Below are 20,169 nucleotides of genomic sequence, written 5' to 3' on the forward strand. Positions count from 1 at the left end.
ATTGGAGAGGTTCCTGATACTCTCCTTTCAAATTTGAGTTGTGTAAAGTATCGTTGAGTCGGGAAGCTGTAGAACGAATGCTTGAAAGGTTAGACCTGTCACCCTTCTTTGTGGTGAATATGCGGCCATGCAGACACCTGCCACTTTGATTTTCCAGTGGGTAGCGAATCCTGCCACCGTGGTATAGCCAAATACCGCTGCAATAATCAAGTCTCAGTAAGCTACGGCGTCGTATCAAGACTTTAGTGTCCAAGGTGTGAAAAAGATTGTTCATTCCCTAAGGAACAGTACAGAATGGTGGTGCAGATAAAGTCTCTCGCTTCCCGTGGCGGCCACCGTCGGATTCAAGACGCCTTGCTCGGCAGCCACTCCGTCAGTCCCTGAGCCACCAAGGGACGCTGAACAGCACAAAGGTAAACTAATGAGAGGATAATAATAACAATGATGATAATAATAATAATAATAATAATAATAATAATAATAATAATAATAATAATAATAATAATAATAATAATAATAATAATAATAATAATAATAATAATAATAATAATAATAATAATAATAATAGTTTTATTTCGCCCAGCGGCATATATATAAAAAAATAGGACAAGAAAACGAACGAGATCGAACGAGAAACAATGCTTAAATAATTGACACTTTATAATGCGTGTGCACTGTGCACGGCCCACTTATGCACAACCTACACTCACAGAAGGCCCAGCCACTCCCGCCGCACAGATCCACATACATAGGCCGAGCTCTGTCTGATGCAGTGATGGAGTTCCCATATTGTTCCACTCTACTCGTGCTGTACGCTATTAGGTATATAATTCTGTGTACACTTCACCCTGAACTGAGCTGTTTTTCTGCTCTTTTCTTCCCCTGACTTTGCTTTTCTATGTCCTTTTGTTAGTTTCTACTCTTACACTTTTCTTTTCACTCTGCTTTCATTCCTCGGTTCTTTTTTTCCCAACAACACAATAATTCTCTTGTGTTAGGTATTGTGAAAAGAAGAAAATCAGGGAGTGCCGTTACCAAGGCGAAACTCCCGCCCGCCCCGAGTCCCCGACAAGTTCAAGTTCAAGCTCAAGAGGAAACTTTGAAGGGGCTCCTCGTGTTGTGGTGTTTTGGAGGATGACCGGAAGAGACAACAATAACTGAAGGCTACAGAGGAAAGGAAAATTAACGTGCAAAGGCCTAAGAAGCGATACAAGGCGTGAGAGGTCTATAGAAGAAGCGTGGAGCCGTGACCTTTGAACCCCCTGTGCTGACTCCTACTGACCTTGTTCCCGCGCCCTGTCCTTGTTTCCCTGCCCTGACCTTGTTTCCCTGCCCTGACCTTGTTTCCCTGTCCTGTCCTTGTTTCCCTGCCCTATCCTTGTTTCCCTGCCCTGACCTTGTTTCCCTGTCCTGTCCTTGTTTCCCTGCCCTGACCTTGTTCCCCTGCCCTGTCCTTGTTTCCCTGCCCTGACCTTGTTTCCCTGCCCTGACCTTGTTTCCCTTCCCTGACCTTATTCCCACACCCTGACTTTGTTCCCTTGTTTCCTTGACCTTGTTTCCAGTCCACCAATAGACAGTCATGCAGAGGAGAGCAGCCTCAGGTAAGCACCTCCCCTGCTAAATAATAGTGACTGAGCAGAGATATAGATACTACTATATACTATACGATATTGTGTCAGGAAAACGCTTTAGTCTTTATTAAAATTGTTAATATGGCACAACAAAGATAATCGTTGAAATATAAAATAAAATTGTTAATACGGCACAACAAAGGTAATTGTTGAAAAATACGCAGCAACTCACTGTTTATCACATGGGCGAAGCATGGCCCTAGACCCTCACTGCCCATGGTGCCCACCGCCCAGACTGCCCCAGAGGGTAAATGTATAGTTTAGCTACGTCACCTCAAAATAATATCTACCGGTACACCTTCACATTATGATGAAAAGGAGAAAGTACATATCCTGTAGCCATAATTTAAATGTGGACATGGTTAGAAGACCTTAATTAACCCAGCCCAAGCAAACTGGCATTATTTCAGAATAACACCCGCCTCACTGCAAAGGACACCTTTGTGCTGTATGAAGTGTGCAACACTACCATACTGCTTTCCATTGTAAATCACTCATTAGAGTAAACTTAATAGTATATTATGAATTAAAATTAAAAGTAATAGTAATAGAACAAATAGATTTAAAGAATGTTGCAGACATACATCCCCACAACATTATACTATTCGTAGAAATGTTGATATGTGTGGCAGATGAAGAGCTAAAGTTTTCTACTTTCTAAGTAGGGCTTTTTATTCACTGTATGAAAGACACATTGGTACAATGTAGCATTTTTAAAAGTTTTTCACTTCAGTTAGGAATTAACATAACAGGCTCATTTTACCAAGCAACTTATTGGGTTTTCTTTGTAATAGTGCAAGAGTAATTTGAAGCCCTTTTTTTCTCCCATACAACCTATACAGTTGCTGTTCTAGGGGTTGGTGCACTCTGTTGCTGGTGAGGGAGCAGCTTCCAGCAACCTTCAAGACTTAACACATTACAATGGATGTCAGGCGGTCACAACGTGTAAAGAAAGGCAAGAAAACTCCCTCAGGCACAGTCACCACACAGAGCCCTCTCCTGGTCAGTGAGGATAGACATGAGGGACCTAAAGTGCCGTCAGAACCCTTAAGGATGGAGGCAGAAGACACCCACACTATTGACGACGAAGCCAAGGAGGATGAGTAAGTTCTCTGTTTTAAGTAAGGCAGGAGAAAAGGCCTTTGCTCTACCTTAAACTAATGGTGTCTGTGTGAGGAAGGTTTTTCATGTCTTTTTTTTGTTGTTGTTGTTTTTTGTTTTTTTGTTTAAAGAATGGAACTTTGCTTAGTTTCCTTTTTCATTGAACAGTGAATAATGAAAGACATTTGGTGAAGGAAAGTTTGATGAAGGGATTTGATTCTTGCTGATAAATATGATGCATCAATCACCACTATTTGAAGGATGTCAGTATTTCTGTGTTATTTCAGAAATTATGTAGTCAAGATAGAAACAGCAGAAGAGTACGAAGAGCAGGTTGATGATGACTTTGATGAAGAGATGAAGGTTGATATCAAGGAGGAAGACCTACATTTCGAAGAAGACAGTTATCTAACAAGGTAAGGGAGCATTTTACCTGTAGTTATTCAAAGAGCAGGAATATGAACCTCTTCACATAATGTATTAAGAGTGTCTACTATGAGTGGTCCTGCTGTCTATAGGAAAGAAACTCAGTCATCAGAGCCTAAAATGAACATAAGCGGATGTGAATCTGAACTAAATTTTATGAAGGAGTTTACTGATGAAGAGTGTGAAGCCTATGTGCACTGTGTAAAACAAATATTTGTGTGTGTCCTGCCACATCATCTAATATATATATATATATATATATATATATATATATATATATATATATATATATATATATATATATATATATATATATATATATATATATATATATATATATACATATATATATATAATTATATATATACATATATATATATATTAATTATATATGCCTGGTCCCCTTTCTCTCTCTCTCTCTCTCTCTCTCTCTCTCTCTCTCTCTCTCTCTCTCTCTCTCTCTCTCTCTCTCTCTCTCTCTCTCTCTCTCTCTCTCTCTCTCTCTTTTCTCTTTGGTGTTGCCTGTAGCACCAGTAGGCTATCTTGAGGGGCCTCTTGGACGACCCAGCCCATTAGTGGTGCAGGCAAATTTTACTTGTAGTGGCTGCCGTGATATATATGACGCTTGCTTGGCCCGTGCTGCCTTCTGGTGCTCCTCTTGAACTAAATTGCTTAAGTTGGGGTTGATTGAAGATCTGGGCAGCATGTGGGTAATCTTACGTCACTCGGCAGTGGTTTGAAAAATCAGTGTATTTTGATGGGACTCGAACCTAGGTCCATTGGCTCACCACGCCTGCACACTGACCACTCGGCCACTGCTCCTTCATTATTTTCATATATATATTATTTTTTTGGGGGGGGGTGGGGGTGATACAAAATATGTTAACCAAGGTATAATAATTTAACTATGTATAGTGTCATATCATGTCTTCTAATAATATTTCAGCAATCATACATTGATGACATTATTGGGGAGCACTTTTTTGAAACTGATAACTTTGAAGAAACAGTAAGAACAATATGTAAATTTTTAATGATAAGAGAAAAGAAAAGGGAGGGGAAAGAAAAGAAAAGGTCCAGCCAGGGAGTGCCGTGATAAAGGCCAAACTCCCGACCCCGGACTGAGCCACCACAACATTTCGCACTGACACTACCTTCAGATTCTCGAGGAAACACACTGTTAAGATGGAGCGTGCTGCACCACTTACAGAAAAGCAAAGAAAAGTCTTAACGCACTTAGTGATGGAAAAACCCATTCTACAAGACCGGTCAACTTTCACGACCACACTGTATGAGAAGAATTTGGCCTGGGCAGACATAACTAGAAAATTCAATGCCATGCACCCTGATTTGCCTGAGCCCAGAAAAGTGCAGCAGATGAAGCGGAGTTTCCATCGCATCAGATTGAAGTAAGTAAAGTTGATACACTATATACTCTGCTTAATAAATGAAGAGATTAACCCATAGACAGTGGCAGTATTTGAAGAGTAGCTCCCCCAAAATGAATCATCTATATATAGTCACTGCCGACCTTAGGACCGTAGCATAAATATAATTACGCCGCATGAGAGATGTTTTAACTTCCGTCCATATATTGATTCTACCGCAGTCTGGAAGTGTTGTTATATTTCTGCCATACAAAACTGCCTGACTGAATTTTGGACCATCTATATATAGTTCCACCACTGTCTTTGGGTTAATTACTAGTTTATCGAGACAAATATTATGTCAGTCTTGTGTTCTCATAATTCAAACTAATTCTGATGGATTAATTGTATTTACTGGTTTCTGGCCCATAACCATTGCCGAGAAACACCATTAATTAACCATTTTAGCTATATACAAAGACAGTTATTGGGGTGGAGGAGATGGATTTTGGGTTGGAAATCGGAAAACACAAGAAACTGAGTACGACAATCTGGCAACGTTGGTACCCAGTAGGAAAGAGGGAAAGAGGTAATGGTTGAATATCAATAAGAAGATCACAGGTGTAGTCTTTGCACATGACATGGATATTTTTTACTATTGTTGCTTCATTGGTTCAGAGCTATTTTCAAACTAACACAACTTTTTCTGTATGTATCTAAGTACTCAGTTCCTTGAGTCAAAGCTGCATCCTCTGGCAGTAATGCACAGAGGATGACTGACAAATTTGAGCGGTTCCTGGTTAACCCGGTAGCAGCGGGGATCATGTTTCTTAATGGTCCCTCTAAGAGAGAAAAATTAGAAAAAATCATCACTCACACAAACCATTTCATTATATATATCAAAGCATTTGTGATCAGTTTATGCATCATCTATTTTGGGGGGTTTATATCATGGCACAAATTTGGCCTGTCGCTGCTACAGGGTAAAGCCACAAATTTGGCCCGTCACTGCTACAGGGTAAAGCCACAAATTTGGCCCGTTGCTGCTACAGGGTAAAGCCACAAATTTGGCCCGTCACTGCTACAGGGTAAAGCCACAAATTTGGCCCGTCACTGCTACTGGGTTAAAGGAGCAAGTTTGAGATGTCAAATACCAAACTATGTGAATGATTATGTGAGTAAGATAAAAGTGTCTATCTATAAATCTTCCTACAAACCAGCATAATCACATGAGAGCAAACATCTAGATAAAGACATACTGACAAATAGTCCCTCTTTCTAAACGTCTATATATAGATCCTCCACCGGGAAAGGGTGAAGTGAATGGACCATAGGAACAGACAGTAGAATAATGAGCCCATCTGAAACAGTAATACTGATCTCCAACCTATTTTTTCCAGCCTGTCCCTAGCAACTACCTTTCATATAATCAGTGAAGGATATACGTATTAGGTTGCTCAATATGATCCAGATATATCAGTGTGGTACTACTTGGTGTTTCATTGCAGTACTTGTAAAAGAAAGATTAAGAAGACTGGTGACCCTCCTCCATCATCCCCCAACCCTGCTAAGGCACATGAGGCTGTCACCAACTTGGGAAAGCATGTGTTTGACACTTTCCTGATAAAAAAGAGCCATCTGGATGATAAAATAAGTGATTCCATCAAGGACAAAACTCCCAGTAAGTTAAGGAATTGCTTGAAAATGTCAGAATACAGTAAAAGTCCAATAATCCAAATGGCAGTGGACTGAAGGTCATTTAGATTATCAAGCTGTTTGGATTACTGGGAGGGACCTCCGAAAATGAAAATATACTCAAACAATCAGAACGTAAAGACAAGACATGTTTCATTATTCACCAGTGAGGCATAGAATGGTTTAAAAAGAGTTAGGAAGGTAAATCCATATAAAGAGAGTTGATCCAGAGGTAATAAAGGCACAAAAAAGTAAAGCAGACTCACAAAAACGCCAAGCAACAAGTCGCCAACAATCATGGAATTGGGTCGAGGCTGCCTGAGTACTGCATTATCACTTAACATTGTACTCTTTTCACTCATTTGTAATAATTTTATCTAGTATTTTTGTACTGTGCAAATATCCTCAAACTGACTGTAGCCTACATGTCACTTTCTTTGTCACTCTCACTCACCATCCTCAATCATTGTCTCAGGGCTGTCATTTGTAGGAGCCGTGGGAGCCATGTCTACTCTTTACTCTTTACTTCGTCTTTTATATGAGCAGTGGTTAGCGGGCTTTTTTCTACTTTTTTTTGTTGATGTTGTTGCCCTTGAGCTGCTTCCTTTGTTGTAAAAAAAAATAATAATAATAAATAAATACAGGGTACTACACAGTCCAAAAATCAAGTGAACATCTGGCTGTCAACTCCTAGACTATATTAAAATCTTGAATCTCCTGTTTCCCGTCCCTGCTGTGTGATGCTTCTCGGCACATACTGCACATGATTTTCTTTTCCTTTAATTTTTTTAGATTTTTTGACAGCCACCTTATAAATTTGGACTATTGGGATGTCCAAATTATACACATTTGGATTATTGGGCTTTTACTGTATATTGTTCAGTGGTATCTCTTTTCATGCTAGCTTATACTATACTTATGCTTTGCAATTAGTGAATAAGTTACCCAATTCAGGGAACAAACACTAAGAGAGATTAAAGTCAGTTGTTTCAAATCAAATTTTAATTCAAATCACTGTATTACAATTGCAAAAGTCTTCCTATTGCCTTTATTGTTGGAATCCCTTTTAAGTATGTTTCATTATCATTATTATTATTATTATTATTATTACTATTGAAAAACAAATTGCCATTGTTATCTAAGGAAAATAGACTCCCTGGTTACATCATTGATCACCATTCATGTACAACTACTAATGCAGCGTATTATTTCACAGCTGTGATTAGAATACTGACTCCTGCAGAGGTCCCCACTGCTGCTGCCGTTTCCAAGCAGGCCACATGTGATCCAACACCTGCACCTCCTTCTGCTACTCCATCTTTTGAATCCGATGCCTTCTCTCCTCCAGTTAGGTGTAATCCACCTTTTTCAGTGCCTTCTGCTGCACCACCACCAAAGATATCTGTTGGTGGTGTATCCCCCTCTTCCTCGTCTTCTGGTGGCCCAAGACAGAGGAGGATGTTTGACACTGAGTATCAGGCCTGTCGTCGAAGGCAGGAGACTTATCATGAACTTGTTATCAAGCAGTCAAAAGAGGAGCATCTGGAGCAGATGAGACTCTATGCATATCAAAGGGACATGTTTGCTTCCATGATGGCTAACCATAAATCTGTGTTGCAGCAGCAGGCAAGGGCTTTCACAGAGACTTGCCGTTATGTCCGTGAGGTGGTAGATGAGTGTAAAAGCAAACTCCTTGGTAGTTTGGAGAATGGGAAGCCTAAATTAGGATGAATTTTCTAGTTAAGAACTACAGGAAACCTCACTTTACGAACCGGTTACATTCCTGAGAAACCGTTTCCAAACCCAACATTCTTTGTGCAAAGCATTTGTGTCAGGTTCAGCGGAGTTTCGTTTCAAGACACCAATTTTTTGCCATTTTATTTTATTTTATTTTATTTATTTATTTTTTATTCTATTTTGTGTATTTTAAGACTCCCGACCAATAATTAACAAATGTGAACTCCTCTGGGAATTCAGTAAATGCCACTGTGTCATACCTAAGGAGCCAGTTGTCAAATTAGAACTTTGGTACGAATGACAACCCTTGCCTCACTTCCATGAACTTGTCTCTCTCTCGCTGCTTATAAAGGAAACAGGGATTAGACACATGACAGGCTGTGTAAATTTTGTTAAGGAAATATATTTGCAAAATATTAGTGGCAATTTTCATCATCCATTGTTTACTTTATTCTGGTTTTCCCACCAACACATAGACATAAGATTATATATATATATATATATATATATATATATATATATATATATATATATATATATATATATATATATATATATATATATATATATATATATATATATATATATATATATATATTTTTTTTTTTTAATGACAGCTCTGCCTGCATTTCCACAGCCTACAGCATTTTCACTCCTCAGGTTCAGTCTCAGAGTATAAGCCTGTCAATAGACCAATAATACTTGCAGGAATGTCATGGAGTAGCAGGTCTCAGAGAGTTGCAATGCACTGAATCAAATGCCTGCCTGAGATTGACACAGGCTGCTAGCATCATCCCTGCTGAGACTTGTCGGTGCTTCACAAGTATGCAAAGTGCTAGGATACCTGTCAACTTGCCTGGCTAGCTTGATGTGAAACATGCCTTGAGGTAGTCAGCACGTGGTGGCCTGGCGGTTCATTACTCCACTGCAATAACATGCAACTGCTCTTGAAAATTTTAATTTCCTCATAAATAAATGTCTGTCTGTCCTACTCCTTTTCTTCTTATAACCCAGGTACCAGATACCACACACCAAGAAAGAGAATGACCCGGATGCTGTACATACTCAGGAACAAGGTGAACCACATCCAGACTCTGCTGAACATCTGCGTCAGGATCCAACCCCACAGCATAGCCATAGATGGCATGAGGTAAGTTGAGGGATGAAAAAAATGGATGGGGTAGGAATGTGTGTGCATTTACCTGGTGGTAGTACACAGATTCTGAACTACGCTCATGTGGTCCTGTCTCCATATCTGTCCAATTTTTCCTTAAAGCTCTGCTCACTCTTTGCTTCAACCACTTCTTTTAAATCATTCCAAGTACATGTAGTTTTGTGGTGAAAACTGTACTCTTTATTGTCTGATTCCTTTCGATCATTCTTAAGTTTATATACAGTAATTAGGTCACCTCTTCTGTCTTCCAGTGTTAACAGATACATTTCTTGTATGTATCTTCAAATATATTGTTATATACTTTTCCAGTGACAGCTCTTTTTACTATTTCTCCCTTACTACTATATCATCTTTCATCTTGTAGGTGTATGTAGGTCTCATTTCACTTTTCCCCATCCCTGGAGGTGATGGGACTCACTTGAAGGTGTTGTTTACGCAGCATCTTGCGGAAGCCTTAAGCTTATCCCTAACAGAACCATGAATGGTTTGAAAACTGTGGAGCTGCATCTGAGAGTGTCAAAAGATTAGAGGGAGCGAGGCATCTGCAAAAGGACAACATAAGGCAGTCTTTTGTCATAACAAACAGGATGTGGTGACCTGCTTTGGCCATGGAGGAATTGACAGTTCTTAAGAGAGGCAGCAATATGGGGCAACCAGTCTGCTCAAGGTTCCTGAAAATGACCTTCATAATGACGGAGAATCTCTAGAATTCTCCTGTTGGTCCTTTCGACAAGGCCGTTAGATGCCGGATGATGTGCTACAATGAATGTTTAACCCGGTAGCAGCGACGGGCCAAATTTGTGGCTTTACCGTGTAGCAGCGATGGGCCAAATTTGTGCCATGATTTAACCCCCCCAAAATAGATGATACATAAACTGATCACATATGCTTTGATATATATTATGAAATTGTTTGTGTGTGGGCTACAAGGGGAAGACTGCTGGGAACCTGAGGCAGTTCCTGCAACAGAAACCAGATAAGTGGGGGTTCAAGCTGTTTGCGAGAGCGTCCGAGGATGGGTTTGTCCACGACATGATACTGTATCAGGGATTGATGGAATTAACACTCCAAGCCCACAGCATCCCCCTCAGCCCAGTGCAGAATATCCTGTCTGACACAAGCCAGGTAGTTACAGTCCTTACCAGCACCATGACCTCCACCTGCACCACTGCAATATTCGCTGACAGCTACTTCACCAGCCTGGAACTTGTACGGTACCTCCGAGACCGAAACTGCAGGCACACAGGCTCGGCCAGGGAGGCCCGTGTTGGCAATCCTCCACTGAAGTCCATCCAGGAGATGGAAAGGAAACCTGTAGCTCGGGGGGTATACTCTGAAGGCGGGATTCCACCAAGGCAACATTCTGGCAACATGTGGCATGCTACATTGTCGCATGGGCTAAGTGTGTTTCCACCAGTTCAACAGAAGGCAACATGTAGCATGCGATTGTGTGGCATGCGACAGGTGGCAACATGTTGCCGTGTTGCCTGACGCATGCGACAAGATTTAGCCTGTTGCCTAGTGTTGAACGCCTTCCCACCAGTCGCGGGAAGGATTCCGTGTTGAAAGGCAACACGATGAATTGGTCACGAGAAAAAACCATAGAATTCATAGAAGAGTATAGAAAACTTTCAGTTCTGTGGGATGTACGCTTGCAAGAGTACAAGAATAATCAGGCTAAATTAGATGCACTGCGGGGATTAGCTGAGAAATACAATTGTGACGTGGAGATGCTGAAGAAAAAGATCAAGAATTTGCGTACAGCTTTTCGCCGGGAACATAAACGCCTAACCCAAAAAAAATCTGGATCTTCTCCCATCAAGACAGGCAAGTGGTTTGCTTATGAACTGCTTTTGTTCCTCCTGGACGTGGACACCCCAAGGCCTGGCTACTCATCTCAAGCTGAACCTCAGACTGAGCAATCACCATGCATTGAGGTAATGTATAATGAATTATTATTATTATTATTATTATTATTATTATTATTATTATTATTATTATTATACATGGTACTAACATATAAGGTAAGGTATAAATTATCATCTCTTGCGTCAACATGTACTTTTTATTCACTTCATGTAATTCGTGTCACTACTACTACTTTCCTAATTATACACAAGGGTAGAAGGGAGACGTAGTTGCTCCCTTAACACGTCGTCGTAGTATTTCTCCCTTAATAACCCTCGTGTGTTGATAGGCATTAATTTCTATTTTAACTAAATAACTAATTCTTTACAAACTTTATCTAACCTAAATACACACCTAGCGTAACTAAACACTTCCACACCTAATTTAACTAAGCAGTCTTTCCAAACAAAACTTTAAGCCTAAATACTTAGCGTAACCTTAAAGCAACAAAACATTTCATTGTTCTTCCTCAAACTATGCATACAAATCTTGCCAAGGAACTTTCCCAGCATTTGAAACAAAATATTCCTTAAATTCCTCTCTCACTTCCTTAGCATCACTCGAAGGTCTTCGTGGTTTGCGTTGTAGATCAACCATTCCTGTGTCTCCAGATATAACTTTTCTCCATGCGCCATCAATGATTGTTCCATCTTGGGTATCCAAATCAAAGGAACCTTGTGGCGAATACAAGGATCTAGATGTTGCACTCATGCGTAGGAAGTTGTGAAGGTACACGCACGCCGTTGAAACGACTTCAGCATGTTGCACATTAATCAACATAGGCTTTCGAAACACTCGGAAAACAGATGCCAACAAGCCAAATGCATTCTCTACTACCCTACGAGCACGGCTAAGTCTGTAGTTGTACATTCTCTCAGGTGACCCTTTTTCATGTTGGCCACTAAAAGGCTTCATGATGTTCACTTGCAATGGAAAGGCATCATCTGCAACCAGCACGTAAGGTGATGGCTTCTCCCTACCTGGTAGAGGCACTGGAGATGGTAGGCAGAGCTGATTTTCAAATAACCTTTTGCAGAAGGTAGTGTCTCAAACACACCTCCATCTGAAATTCTTCCTTGACATCCAATGTGTACATAAGTGAAACAGTACTTGGCGTCAACCACAGCCATTAATACAATGCTGAACGTTCCCTTGTAATTATAGTATGTACTACCACTCTTTTGTGGACACTGAATCACAATATGCTTCCCATCACATGCACCGATGCAATGCTGAAAATTCCACATGGCTTCAAACTCTCTTGATAACTCCATCCATTCCTGTTCATTCTGAGGCATCTGGAAGAAATAGTGATTTTTGTAAATAAATCATCAAATATATTGCTAATATAGTTTTTTTTTTAATTAGGATGAACCTGGAGGGGATGATCCTACTGAAACACTGGGAACGTCATCGACTCTGAATGCAGAAGCTCCTGAAGCTTCACAGGAAGCTGAGAAAGGCGACAGTAATGACGATGGCAAAGAGGCAAGCAACAAAAGAAGAGGACAGAGCTGGAAAAGAAAAACTGTTGATGATGAACGAGCTGAAGAGGCATACCAGATTTTGAAAGATAGTGTGAAAAGGGATGACTGTTCTATTTATGCTGAACATGTTGCATGTGAAATTCGGAAACTTGATCCAAAGGCCCAGGCAATTGTGAAACACTTAATTAACAACATCTTATTCGAAGCTGCTATGGGGAAATACGACAGTGGTGATCGCTCTCATCGATTTGGTTTGCCTCCAGCGCATCCTTTTCATACCAGTGCCTCTTCATCCCATCATAACCCCATTGCCTCTGATTCTTCTGCCTCTACTCCCCGCCACTCTTTCTACAGTGACTCCTCTACCCCTGACTATGACCATGGGGCATCAACATCAATCTCGAAATCGCCATCAATATTTGCTCAACTAGGAAATCAGTCACACCAAGAATCTGTTGTAACACCAGCTTCACAAGGATTTGTTGCTCAGTCAGATAATGAATATCATCCACATTTTGTTCAGACAGATAAAGAACCTGAGCAACACCATAATGAAACAGACGTGGATGGGTCCTTGAAATCACTGGATATTTTGGGAAATATTTCAGAATTTGTAGAATAAACCATATGTATTAATCTTTTTTTTTTAATCTTAAGTTGCTATTTTAGTTTCTCTGCTGAAGGAAATGTTCATGTGTTACATGATTTTCTCAGTATGGATAGAATATGCAATCTTTTTTTTCTTTTTTCTTTAGAAAGGAGTGGATGTAGTTTTCAAGAATAATTTCTGTTTTGTACATGCTGCAAGTTGCTTTCTGTTATCCATTATGAAATGTACATGTCAATACACTTGACATGAATATGTTTCTGAATATTGTTGGGATGAATAAATTTCATAAGTTAATTCACAACTGTCATTATTATGGATAACTTTCAAATCTCCTTATTATAAGTTTATATATGCTGTGACATACATCCATAAGGATTCTGTGTAATAATTAAATGATAATAATAATAAGAATAAGAATAATTATTATTATTATTATTATTATTATTATTATTATTATTATTATCATCATCATCTAAAGGTGCGTTTACACTTACGCACTTTTTTGTTACGGCCTGTTACGGCGTGGGCCGCACCAATGTCGCCCTAAAGTCGCAACAAAGCGTGCCCATGACGCTGGCGGCATCTGTTGCGGCGCGCCAAATCCGTACGGCGCCGCTCAGATTTTAAAACATTTCAAATTTTCGTGCGGTACCGTGCGGCTTGATGACGCCGCACGAAACCATAAGCGGAGTGGTGCGGCCTCTAAACAAACCCCGCAAGAAACCGCACGGGTCCGCGCCAAACCGTGACACGCACGGCCTTGAGCGGCTTCATGCAATCCGTGCGGGAGTGTTACGGTGTGCTGGCACGGCGTCTTGCGGCGCCCGTGCGAGAGTGTTACGACGTCTTCATACATGATTCATAAATCTTATGGGCCTGCAGTGCGTGCGATGTCCGTGCGGCGCCTTCCTAGGGGACTGTTGGGAACGTTGTCGAGTGCCGCCTGGGGAGGGAGGCGTATAAAAGGGTGCTGACAGGCATCGGTGCATCATTCGCGCTCTGACAGCCAGACGACACACTTTACCAGCCATTTTCGCTCCACTTTACCACCCAGATGCCTCGTAGGCGGACCACCCCTATGCCCACTCAGGGGCCCCAGGCAAGCCAGGATTCCCAGGACACCCAGCCTGCAGAACCGGAGGAGAGGTCTGAACCCGCGGAAGAGCTGCTCCCTGAGGTCAGCCTATCCAACATCGAGCATCAGGACATCGCAGGCCTGAGTGATACCGTGCAGCCCAAGAAACGATACCGCCTCAGTAAGAAGGAAATATCAGACTACAAGTTTACGCAAGAGCAGAAGGGGCAGATCGCCGAATTCGTCAAGGAACACCCTACTTTATACGACAAGCGGGACAAGCAATGGTCGAATCCAAGGGCGAAGGAGGAACTTTGGAGGGAACTGGCACGGGAATTCGAAAACTGTACCTTTCATCAAATACGCAAATATTTCGAGGCACGGCGAACCGACTTCGGAAAAATAGAGAAGGAGAACAAGAGCGGGGCGGCAGCACGACAACGAACAACACGGGAGGAAGAAGTAATGTCAATGTGGGGATTCCTGGGCGGTCACATCAGCCACGAACCAACAATACCAAGCGAGCAGTTCTCACCTGCACCTGACGGCGCCACACCAACAATGGAAATAGGCGGAGAATCATCCAGTGGTGACATGTCGGGCCTCTCTGTAACTTCGATTCAGCGGAGGAAGCGACTGCTGAAGCAGAGGAGGACCGAGAGAGGGGAGCGACGTGTTGGCACCTGATTCGGCTGAAGAAGCAGTCCACTGCAACTCAGCAGAATTATGGATCGAATGAACCAACTGATCCCTGAAGGGCAAAGCAAGAAGCAGCGTACCATCAACGTCTTCGTCCAATACATCAAGGAACACCTCGAGTTCGTGCCAGAAGAATACCAGCAGCCCTTCTTCAACACAGTCATCACTACGATTCACAAATTGGCGGGCCCCAAAGAAGAAAATGCTACGGAGAAAGCAGCTTTGGCTCGGGGGATGCCCATAAACTTGCCGCAAAATCAAACACCCAAAGGGACGAGCGGAACCAGTGACTTTGGCTCCCCAACCGATTCCTACACCATCACAACAGCAGCAGTGGATCTCACATCACCGCCTGCCACAACAAATGTACTACCCATACATCCCTCAACAACACCACCCACAGCAGCAGCAGGGTTATACACAGCCGACGCCATCCTTCATCAATGGGCGGTCCACACCAGTCAATCCCTGCAACTCATCAACTGGGCTGTCACCACTTGTGCATACCCTCACCAACATGTTGGAGATGCCTGCTACCCCTGAGGGGCCACCACCTACCCCTGGCGCAAGTCTGGATACACCAAAGACAACTGCCTCATAATTCATCATTGCCTGCAATCTGCCCGTCACCCCTCATCGGAAGGATGACAAGAAGATCGACACCACACAGTGAAACACGTACTGCATCAACACAAACACAATCAAGTATATTTACAATAATGAAATGTATATTGAATTTGTAAGCCCATCTATCTTTATTGGATTTATGAATAAATGTGTTGAAGAATCTAATTGCATTTCTTTGTCCCTTTTTTTTTGTTATGACCAAATATATGTCCATATGTTTCTGACCTATAAACTTGAATAATGAAATAACATGGCCAAAAAGATGACAGCAAATAATATGATATCAGAAAGATGAAATATGAAATAAAATGAAGCAAATGAAGGCATGCAGTCGGGTGTAGTTGTACAGGTATGAGTACCAGTATAATATTTTTAATGGAGTATGTTTATAATGATGGAAATTATTACTGTATCTTAAAGACAAGCAGTTGGGTCCAGAGAACAGAGACGTACATTTGCGTGCGATCATTAATGAAACATGGTGATATTGGTAGAAACTTTTCGTTCACGTTGGTTGGTAGGCGGTGACAATTAACCAATAACAGAGAGCCAGGGACATGACGTAGTTTTTAGGAGCATTCATTGGCTGATGTACAATGACGTCACAGCAAAAAAACATTGCGTGATTTTCAGAGCGCCTCATTGGCTGCCGTCAGCCACTGAGATGCTTTGAAAATCACGCGATGTGCAGATAATGATGTCACACCAAAAGGTATAAATAGTACCCATGCAGAAGCTCCAGAGCTTATAGTAAACTTACCTTAACTACATCTCTTAGTGCTTCGATGATTGCTTGGCAAACCTCCGGCACAGTCCTTGATATTGTTGGTTCAGAAATTCTGAAGAGGTACATGAGAGATTTGTAGCTGTCTCTGGTTGCTAGGAAACGCAAAGTTACTAGAAGTCTAATTTTAGGTGGTATGGCTTCCCGGTAATTAGTGTCATTCTTCCTGATTCTGGGAGAAAGTTTGTGGAGAAGATAATTAAAATCCTCCACACTCATCCTTGAAAAGTTCTTGAACAAGGATTGGTCATCAGACAGTAGCTTTTCAAGAAAATCATTTTGAGCAGTGCTGCTGCCCATAAATAGTTCTCTCTTCCACCACCGGTGCTTCCTTTTATAGTTTTTTTTACGGACATTGCACAGCACTAGATATGCAGCAGCAGCGACCGTCTGCTGAGACATCGTGTTGCCAACTGGCTTAGTTTTTTGTTGAATTGGTGGAAAAGGTTATGTGGCATTCAACAGGCAACATAGCATGTAGCATGCTACAAGCAACAATGATGTTGCCTTGTCGCCGGCAACATGTTTCCTTGTTGAAAGCCACATTCAACATATTTGTTGAAAGGTAGTCAAGTCGCATGCTACATGTTGCCTGTGTTGCCTTGGTGGAATCCCGCCTTTACACAACTAGTGATGATGGTATCCTGGCTGTTCGGTGGAAAGACAATAACATTGTCACTGTACTCTCCACTAACATAGGGGTAAACCCTGTTACCAAGTGCCTGCAGTACTCAAAGGAGACCAAGAAGAAGGAAGAGGTGGACTGCCCCAGTGTCATCAAGTCATACAATGCAAACATTGGGGGCATCGACAAAAGTGACATGCTTGTCCACCTCTACAAAACCCCCATGAAATCAAAGAGGTGGTACATGAGGCTCTTCGCATACTGTCTGGACCTGTCTGTGTGCAACGCCTGGCTATGCTACAAGCGTGATTACAGCTCTCTCGGGGAAATGAGGGGCCTCTCCCTGAAGGACTTCTGGTTGCAGATATCCAAGTCTCTCAGCAGCCGGAGGCCTGCACTACTACACCGGCAGCCAAGGAGCTCGACTGACACATCCCCTGGGGACAGCACCAGCAACTTCAAACTCCCAAGGCCCATCAGAGGTCACCGTAGCCCAACTCCAGATGCCTCGATGTGCTTTGATAAGACCCTGTTCCATGTTCCCCTCTACCAGACCCGACAGACCTGCAAGCAGTGCAGCAAGAAGGGACACATGATTCGCTCAAACTTTGTTTGCCGGGTCTGTAAGGTCCACCTATGCCTCAATGGTGAAGGGAACTGCTTTGTGAAGTACCATGAGGCTGTGGCATAGGTTGGTGGACACTGGGGACAGGGGAGGTAACTTTGGCTGTGTGATGGACATCTGTTGCTCAGGGTCCTTATTATTATACAGTATTTCAGTGGAAACTGGTCAGGGGTGGGAAGTGAATCAGCTGCTTTTTACAGATCAGACATTATGGGGACAGGGGAGGTAATTTTGGCAATGTGATGTACCCTTTGTAAATGCTCATGGTCCTGGTTATATTTTTGTATTATATTTTTATATAATACAATGTTTCAGCTTCATTCTGTGTATGTTTCAGCCTTTTTAATATTGCATAATGATATAATTTTTTGTACCACAGATCAGCAGTAATATATATATATGATCACTTGAGCAATATAATTTTTTTACAAGAGGCTGGCGGGTTACTATATTTACACACTTCAGTATCCTCATTTTCCAATCTTATAATGAAAAATTTTGAAAAATGTCCATCAGTAAAATCATCTTAGAAACATCTTTGGTTTCATGATCTATGGTCAAAAAATTTAATTTCTAAGTATTTCTATGAGTGCCCAGTAAAGGGTTATAGCTCCTCTCCCACTTCGGCAAAAGTGGAGAAGATGAAGTCACGACGTGTCAAAAAACCCTAATCGTGGGTATTCGTGATCAAGATCTTGTTCCTTCATGGCACATCACCAATATGTCACATGAGGTGGAAATTTTTCATGGTGGGCCACAACGTTTTCATGCTGCATGAAAACATCGTGGCCCACCATGATATTGCAAAATTTCGCAGAGTAGTCGTCAACAAGAAGACGATGTCTCAGCGACGTCGGCAATTACCTGGCGTATAAACCACATGTGATCGCCGACATCAGTCTTACAGTGAATTCAAATAAGATGATCTCTTGTTTCATGTATTATTCCATTATGGCCAATTGCTGTTTCACCAACATTTTTAATCCCTACTTTTCTGCTTAAGTCTCCCATAACTATTGAAAACTGTGTTTTATGTTTCTTCAGTGCTACTTTCTTATCCTCACAGAACTTTTCCACTTGATTGTCACTGTGAGTTGATGTTGGTGCATGAGCCTAAAGTAATTTTAGTTTGTATCGTTTGTTGAGCTTAATGATGGAGCATATCACTTTTCTTTGACAGCTTGATGATGCATCATCATCTTTACAAGAGAAGGAGTCACAGCAGCTGTATCCAGAAGTGTTAGCAACTCTTAACATTAAGTCTGATAGGGACGTACACACTGACCCATTAGAAGAAATAAATGGGACTCATCTATTGGAGAATACTACCGACCAGAGCACGTGTGGCAATACTTCATCACTTGTATCCCCAGCCCCAACCTTCTCATTAGCAGGGTCCCATCATACCCAAGTATCTGTGAGACCAGAACAACTAAGGTCAGAATCCTCTCCCTCAGGATTGTCTTCTACTCAAGCCAAAAGCCATGAGGAAGTTCATCAGTGTGAACAGGTAGTTGGCTTAACACCAAAGACTGTACCCCAAAACACTGCTATGCCATCTTATTCTCATTATGTAGCTAGAGCAATAGAGATCATCCTTAATGAGTGCCCTAAAGATAAACAGATGTTATGTGGACAGCAGATTTTGACCGCTGCACTTAGGATACAAATGAAGATGAAAACTAGAAGTTCACACAATTCTCCAACAATCTAATTAAACCATCTGTAACATAGACAGCAGGACTGTATTATCCAATGTATAGGTACAGCATTTTTTACCTCACCCTCTCACTATTTATTCATTCAAGTCACAAAATGTATATTATGTATAATAATAAGTCATCAACAATGAAGAATTTTTTCAATAAAGACTCACTCACATGAGGCAGAGGGTGAAAGAATATTGTATTGAGATACTGTGTGAAATTCTATTTTCTGTTTCTGTTGAGTCTCCATTGTCCATGCCAGGAGACTGTGTGCTCTTTATGGACAGTGCAGCATTCCTTCAGTTGAAAATTGTCTTGCCGGGGGCACAATGTTTCAAACCTCTGCACTCATTTAGAGAAGGAGCCATACCTTTTTTTTTTTTTTTTTTTTTTTTTTTTTTTTTTTTTTTTACAGTAAAGGAAACAGCCCAAGGAAAAAAAAGAAATCAATAATAAAAAAAGCCTGCAATTAAATCACTGCTCCCATAAAGAGAGTTAAGAGGAGTGGCCAAAAGAGAGGTCAATTTCAAGAGGAGACTTTTAACTTTAAAGTTTCTACAAATACATAGGTCTCTGGATCTTTTGTCTGCATAATAAAAGAAATCATACAACTGGTTCCTAAATAATAAGTAAGTTAAGTGCAAAACATGAGTGCGTTGTCAGAAATGTCATTCTGATACTTGTCACTTTTGCCTACCCTCATATTTTGATGTTGACATGTAGTATGTTGCACAAGGTGATACAATACTGCATAGGTATATAATAGAGTCAGCGGTTCCCAAAGTGTGGTGCGTGAGCTGATCACTAGGGGTGCGTAAGGAAAAAAATAATGTAATGCGGATTTTATGTCATTAAAATTTCAAACACATCATTAACTGCCATTGTTTTAAAA

At 41.3% G+C, this 20,169-nt stretch overlaps 2 protein-coding genes across 2 annotated transcripts; both read left to right on the plus strand.

Annotated features, from left to right (window-relative positions):
* Window positions 1-1,062: 1,062 nt before the first annotated feature.
* LOC127007187 (uncharacterized) lies at window positions 1,063-14,898 on the plus strand. Its single transcript, XM_050877901.1, has 5 exons — window positions 1,063-1,601; window positions 2,486-2,734; window positions 3,020-3,148; window positions 8,972-9,107; window positions 14,191-14,898. Exons 2-5 carry the CDS (start codon window positions 2,553-2,555, stop codon window positions 14,896-14,898), a joined length of 1,155 nt encoding a protein of 384 aa, XP_050733858.1. The 5' UTR covers window positions 1,063-1,601; window positions 2,486-2,552.
* On the plus strand, window positions 9,114-13,255 carry LOC127006992 (uncharacterized). The gene is made up of 2 exons (XM_050877452.1): window positions 9,114-11,068; window positions 12,408-13,255. Exons 1-2 carry the CDS (start codon window positions 10,604-10,606, stop codon window positions 13,146-13,148), a joined length of 1,206 nt encoding a protein of 401 aa, XP_050733409.1. The 5' UTR covers window positions 9,114-10,603; the 3' UTR covers window positions 13,149-13,255.
* Window positions 14,899-20,169: the final 5,271 nt, after the last annotated feature.

This window comes from Eriocheir sinensis, chromosome 34 (assembly GCF_024679095.1).
Source record: "Eriocheir sinensis breed Jianghai 21 chromosome 34, ASM2467909v1, whole genome shotgun sequence".
NCBI lineage: Eukaryota > Metazoa > Arthropoda > Malacostraca > Decapoda > Varunidae > Eriocheir > Eriocheir sinensis.